The sequence below is a fragment of the Mus caroli genome, chromosome 5 (genome assembly GCF_900094665.2).
Source record: "Mus caroli chromosome 5, CAROLI_EIJ_v1.1, whole genome shotgun sequence".
Lineage (NCBI taxonomy): Eukaryota > Metazoa > Chordata > Mammalia > Rodentia > Muridae > Mus > Mus caroli.
Genome location: NC_034574.1, coordinates 85,439,913 through 85,446,784, shown reverse-complemented (window position 1 = coordinate 85,446,784; position 6,872 = coordinate 85,439,913). Strand labels below are relative to the sequence as shown.

The window sequence follows — 6,872 nt, the reverse complement described above, 5'->3', positions numbered from 1 at the left end:
AAAAAAAAAAAGATTAAGGTACACCTTGGGTTGTAGCACTGCCTGCTAAGTGAAGACTCTCGAGAACTGCCTACAACTCCATCAAACCAGCTGGTTCTTGGAGAGGAAGTATAAATGGGAAGAAAGCTACTGACAGAACAGAGAGGAGAGAAAATGTAATTTACATCATAGTTGTACATTTTTTCCAGACACGTTTAAAAGGAAAATGTGTGAGCTGTTTCGCTGAAACTCTGGTCCAGCCATCTCTAGAGGAGATAAGAAAGAATAGAAAGTCTGCGTGGAGATGGTCAAAGTCTAGACATGTGTAGCCAATTACAGAACAATACCATATCTTAGCTATTAACTTTCCCTTCTATTAATGAGTGCACTCAATGATTTTGTGAAATAAAGCCAAAGAATTCTAGTAGTTTTTGCCAGTCCTACCTTAATTAATGACTGTGTGAAGTAGAGCAAAAGATTTTTTTTAATACTTTGTTTTATTTAATACTTTTTGCCAGTCTTATCCAGCATTTGGCCAGCCCCATTGCAATACTTTCATTATGTCCTACTAAGATACTATTGTCTGGCCGTGACATACCAAAGGACTATATATATATAGCACCAATACATACATTCACTTTTGTTTTTATTTGCTCCTTTTTCTCAGATCCTGTTTTGAAAGGGTGGTTGTTGGCTTTGTTCCTCCATCCTGTTGTTTTGTGTACGTGGATCTTTCCTCCAGTTTGCATCCTGTCCCAGAAGACAAACTGGGCAATCTCTGAGGAAGCTTGATATTACTTCTCTTGCTGTCATGCTAACTTGTTTTAGTTCCAACAGCTACAAGAATTTGGACCAACCAGAGCATCTTTCATAGCTACTCTATTTTTTAAAAAAAAATTCTTTGCTGTTGAATGCCACTTTCTATCCGTAGCTTCTTTAAAGTCCTTAGAAAATGCTCGTGAATGTGTGTTTTCTCACTTCACGGTCCTACCGTGAGTGACACAGACATCTCATGAAACATCTGGAAAAGGTAGCAGGGAACGGGACAGCTGTGGCTTATGCAACTAATCTAGCAATTACAATGATAGGAAACTGTAGCCACGGTGAGACGAAATGGATTTACCCTCAACAAATTAAGAAGCTTTGACTTGTGAGGAAAGGCAGTTTGAGTCGCCATATAGTGTCATGTCCCACGTGGGAAGTACATCTCCAACCTTCATTGTACGGCATTCATATAGTCATTGTATAATCTATTCCGCATCCAGGTAGCAACTTTGCCAGGGGGTGGTTTCACATCCCTTACTATAAACTCCCCGTTTATGTGAAATGGAAGTAGAACATGCAGAAATTCCCTGGGATCTGAGAGTAGGGTTTTCCCCAGGACGATCAATTTGTGGTTAGTTGAGTTCTTCTAGGTCAGCTGAGGAGACCAGCCAATCAGAGATGGGAAGGAAAAGGGATTTCCTAAATAAATATGATCCCCGAGAGCATGTTCTCTAAAGACATTCTCGGACTTCACTCCAACACAGTGACTCAATAGAACTCAGCTCTGCCATGAAGTCCGCTGCTCTTTTCCTCTTGGGCATCATCTTCCTGGAGCAGTGTGGAGTTCGAGGTGAGGAGTTTTACACTGTGTTACGTTAGTAAGTTCTGAGGACTGAATCACCGTAAAAGCCTTCTCAGGCCAGCAGATAAAGCTGAATGTCTTGCATGCAATAAAAAGTAATACTGTTTGGTCATCAAAGCAGTTAGATGCTGTGAGCAGTTATCCAAAGGTCGTAATCTGTACCTGCCAAGTCAAATATGCCTTCTTGGCGTAGGTATTGTGAGTTCCCAATGAGGGTTCAAAGCATATTTAAATGTTTTAATAATGAAAAAACATTTCTCAGATGTAAAGGGGATTCTGGGTGCTTTATTTCGAATTTATCGTGTGAAATATTTCATCCGCAGCCCTGGCAACAGAGAGTGACATAAGAGATCCTTTTCTAAGTTGTCTCCTGCATCACTTTCCTCACCCGATGCTGTGCACTGATAAGAATGTCTGTGGTTAACCAACTGAGAATTCAGAAGTCAGAGAGATTGCCTCTGACCTCCTTATTCATGACTTTTGCTTACCTTGGACAAAAAAAAAAACCTTCCTAGAGAGCGTTTTCCACATGTGTAAAGTAGATGTGCTGTAGTTACTGTGTGCTGGCAAAACCTGCGTAAATAGACGCTGACTTAGGTAAGCAATAAGGGATGGAGACGTAGGTTTAAAGAGACTTTTCAGAGCAGTGAGGATGAGAGGGAATATGATTGAAATGGTAATCAATTGTAAGTAGAGCTTTCTGTCCACAACTACATCAACTCCATGAGCAAGAAGTAGATCGAGGAACTGCTTAAGAAGCCGGCCCCCGTAGTACTGACAGGTTGCATATATGTGTGCCTAACAGTAGGGATTTAAATATGATGGACGTTTTCTCTTCTTCCTTGGTTGTGAAGTGATGTTGTTAAGAACTCTACGTGACCTAAAATGAAATTCTTCCCCTGCTTCCATTTGCTAAATGACTTTGCCCTTAACCTTGGCTTCCTCATATACAGAATGGAAATAACACCTACCTTGAAAAGCAGTCACACACACTCAGTCACAGCAATAGTGACTGAGACAAGCCTCATTCGAAAGGATGGCATTCTAAGTAATGTGTATTATCTTCCTCCTAGGAACCCTAATCATAAGGAATCCACGATGCTCCTGCATCAGCACCAGCCGAGGCACGATCCACTACAAATCCCTCAAAGACCTCAAACAGTTTGCCCCTAGCCCCAATTGCAACAAAACTGAAATCATGTAAGTAAAGCTCCCAACGCATGCATCCCACACTGGACTTAGTGGGAGTCTCACCCTCAGCTTGCATACGTGTTCATGTGGGCAGGAGGCTCCCCCATAAATCTGTCTACTCCTTTTCTTTTGTCCTCTTCAAAATAAGAAATTTCTTCTGGAAACTGAAAATGGAAGATGACATATCTTTAAATAATAAAACGTGCTGTTAATACCTTACTCTGTTTAGTTTACACATTAGGCTTTATCTTAAGTATGTAGGCATGTAGGTGCGTAGGTACCATCTGAGAGTGTAGGAACCTGGACATCTTCCCTACGGATGAGAAGCTGCCATTTGTAATTTGTTTTTTCCTTAACAGAATAACAACGACAGTTTCTCATGACAATTGATTTTCTCTAAAAATGCGATACTTGTTAGTTTTCTGGGGGTGCTAGGGTTGAACCTAGGACTTTGCACAGGCTATGCATGTACTCTCTCTCTACTTAACCCTAACCCTGAATCCTAAAAGCGGCATTTAAAATTTTTTGAGGGGTTGCAGAGAGATGGCTGAGAGGTTTAGAGGACCCGAGTTTGGTTTCCATTACCCACAGTGGACAACTCACAACCATGTGTAACTCCACCCCCAGGACATCCTGTCCCTTCTCCTGGGTTCTGTGGGCAGCTGCACACTAGTGCACATATACATGCAGAGACACAAAGAAGCTAAAAATAAAATAAATTTTCATCCATACTTTGTATGTTCAAGAACACATCCCGCAGCATGCATACAGCCATCAGGACAACTTGGTCGTGTCAGTTTTCTCCTCTGTCCTAATTTGGGGTTCTGGGGTTGAACTCAGCTCTCCGGGCTTATGAGGCAAGTGTGCTTAGCAGTCACACCAACTCACTGACCTAATAATGACTTTTGATGGCTAAGCTGTTTTACATCATATTGATAAGCCATAATTTGTATAGCACATGGCCCATTGCTAGAAACAACGGTTATGTTAAAAAAAAATTCACTGTTGTCAGACTATTACTGTTGTAGGATTGTGTTTAATTCTTTCCTAGTAATTCTTTTCTAGAGACTAGAATTTCGTGTTTGTTTTGTTTTGAGACAGAGTCTTGCTAGGTAGCCAAGGCTGACTTCAGTCCACGTGAATGCTGGGATTCCAGGAATAAACCACCATTCCAAGCCTCTTAGAAATTAGAACTGTGAAATTAAAGGATATATAATATTACATGTATAATATTATATGTATAATATTATATAATATATTTATATGTGTGTATGTATGTATATGATATAAAGGATATAAATATATACACACACATATGTAGAGGATATAAATATATATATATATATATACATGTAGGTAATATATTTGACCTTTGACACCTAAATTAAGGGATTCTATATGGAATAGCCATTATTATTCTCAAGATATACAGAGAAATTAATTTTTAGAAATTGAGGTTTCTCCTGAAAGATCTGCTACAGTTTTTAAAAATATACCTGTTAATCTTAGGAAGACATTTTGCCACATCTTAAGTGGTTTCACTGGAAAACTCAATAAAATGCATGGTTTTCCCCCACTGTTTCTACTAAGAATTATGAAGTTGTTACTTGGGGGGGGGGGGGGAGAAGGCTCACTGGTGTTTCTTTGGCACAGTGCTACACTGAAGAACGGAGATCAAACCTGCCTAGACCCGGACTCGGCAAACGTGAAGAAGCTGATGAAAGAATGGGAAAAGAAGGTTGGTGAGGGGAGGAACCCAAATGGCTTTCTTTCAGAGGTCAGCTCAGAAAGTCAGCAGATCCTGGGCACACCCATTGAGGACCTATTTTCCATCCTTTTGAATAGCATCAACTAGTAAGACACTAAGGATTCAAAAATAATAAGCTATCACCCCTTCCCCGTATAGCAGATAGTCATTAACAATGTATAAAAATCAACAGACGTGGTGGGAGACATTTAGAATAGTGTATACATGAGAACTTTGAAAGGGTAATTGACGATATAGAAAGTATTAAGGTAGACTTCTCCTATCAAGTGATCTCTGATCTGGATCTTTGAGGATAAGACATTTACCAGGCAGTTAATTAAGTACAGTGTGGGCGTTGGTGGTTTTGAGTAAAGTCTGTTCCGTGAGCCTGAAGTAATGTAACTGGAATTTAAATGCGGAGAACAAAGGGATTGAGATGAGAAAGGAGCCAAGGAAAAAGGGAAAAGAACTGTGAGATAGCTAAAGAGCTGGGTTTGAGAAGACCCATGGGGTATGTGGTGGGGAGCTTGGGTCCCCACACCTAACTGCTGGGTCTGCCCTAGATCCTAGCCCTTAAGCTTCAGGCTACTCACTCGCCTAGCCTTGTCCAGTTTCAGTGGTTCTCAACCTTCCTAATGCTGAGACCCTAATGCATGAGTCCCTCATGTTGAAGTGACCCCCCAACCATAAAGTTATTTTGCTGCTACTTCATAACTGTAATGTTTGCTACTGTTAAGAATCATAATGTAAATACCTGAGACGCAGGATATCTGATATGTGCCCCCAATGGGTTTCGACACACAAGTAGAGAACCACTGGCTAATATGCAAAGTGAGTGATAACGATACCAGCCAGCCCCAAAGGGCTGTGTTTGGCCCAGGTGGGAGATGAAGGGAGAAGATGGAAGACAGCAAGATGCCAGAAAACAGACAAACAAGCAAAGGGGAACTGTAGCTTCTTTAAGGTAGGGCAGCAGATAATGAGGCCAGCGCCTCTGAGAGAGCAGCGACGTGAGCCTGCTCTGAGGATAAAGAGTGATCACACTCAGGAGTTGGACCATCCCAAAGGGGAGAAATTACAACATTGGAAAGCATTGCCTTTTTCTCATTTCTTGCAGATCAGTCAAAAGAAAAAGCAAAAGAGGGGGAAAAAACATCAAAAGAACAAGAAAAACAGAAAACCCAAAACACCCCAAAGTCGTCGTTCAAGGAAGACTACATAAGAGACTCCTACTTTACCAACAAGCACCCTGCATCTTAAGGTTGCAGAGCAGCCTTTAATACATAGGCTTTTAATACATTAACTCAACTACAAAACATAAAGTGTTAATTTGAAATTATAACTAACGCTAGAAAGTTAATTGCAAAACTCCAATAGTAACAATTGCTAGAGGCAAAAACTCTGTGTTCTACACAGCCAACAAAATTTCATCATGCCCTTGAGCCTAGTCGTGATAACATCAGATCTGGGCAAGTGTCCCTTTCCTTCATAGCTATCCCATGCACAACAGCTGTCTGGCTTCCAGAGCCACACATTTGGCAGCCTCCGGAGACTTCTGAGGCTCACGTCACCAAGCCCCAGGCCTATCTGTTTGCTGGTGAGCTAGATAGACCTCACCAAGCTGGAGAGGCCCTCAGCAGCTGCATTTGGGTCAGCCTAGAGCCCCTGCACACTGTGTGTCTCAGAGATAGGTGCTAATGGTTTGGGGGTTCTACAGTGGAGACCACAAGAGTTGGCCTTCAGAACCTCCCACGTAGCTATTGAGACCATGGGATTTCATTATTAACTTGATCCCATCTTCAGAGCTTATTCTAAGTTTGCCTCTTCAATAAAACTCTCCTAGAAGGTTGTGGCTGTAGCTTAGTGGCAGAACACTTGGTGTTGCAGGGACCAGGTCCTGGAGTCCATCACTAACAGTGCAAAACCTTAACCAATTTAAAGAACATTTTCTGGCTACTCAAATTCTCTTAAATTTATTCCTGTTTCTCGAGTAAACACTTCACTGCTATCTAATTGAATTTGTTTGTTTGTTTGTTTGTTTGTTTTTCTCTTTCCAACGAGACTGGTTTTTAAGAGTAGGGACCACAGACTAGTCCCCTAAATCTTCCATAGTGCCTACAAAAACTTGGTTTTGAATAATTTCCTAATTGTATGTGTGAGAGGTAGAGAGGCTGTTATACACCAGGCATTGGCCAATCCCCGGCTACTCCAAATTGCCTAACTAACCTTTGGCCTGCTTGCTTGCTTGCTTATTTTTTAAAAAAAAGTTTTATATCTGGATGTCCTAAAACTCACAAAGTAGGCAAGGCTGACCTCAAATTCATACAT

At 41.1% G+C, this 6,872-nt stretch overlaps 1 protein-coding gene across 1 annotated transcript; it reads left to right on the top strand.

Annotated features, from left to right (window-relative positions):
• Positions 1-1,485: 1,485 nt before the first annotated feature.
• Cxcl9 (C-X-C motif chemokine ligand 9) lies at positions 1,486-6,562 on the top strand. Its single transcript, XM_021163528.1, has 4 exons — positions 1,486-1,594; positions 2,680-2,806; positions 4,451-4,535; positions 5,662-6,562. The coding sequence occupies exons 1-4, from the start codon at positions 1,534-1,536 to the stop codon at positions 5,764-5,766; spliced, it is 378 nt and encodes a 125-aa protein (XP_021019187.1). The 5' UTR covers positions 1,486-1,533; the 3' UTR covers positions 5,767-6,562.
• The last annotated feature ends 310 nt before the right edge of the window (positions 6,563-6,872 follow it).

Coding starts and splice junctions, on each gene's coding strand:
- Cxcl9 (XM_021163528.1), top strand. CDS start 1,534: ATGAAGTCCGCTGCTCTTTTCCTCTTGGGCATCATCTTCCTGGAGCAG. Junction 2,807..4,450: donor TGCAACAAAACTGAAATCAT/GTAAGTAAAGCT, acceptor TCTTTGGCACAG/TGCTACACTGAAGAACGGAG. Junction 4,536..5,661: donor TGAAAGAATGGGAAAAGAAG/GTTGGTGAGGGG, acceptor CATTTCTTGCAG/ATCAGTCAAAAGAAAAAGCA.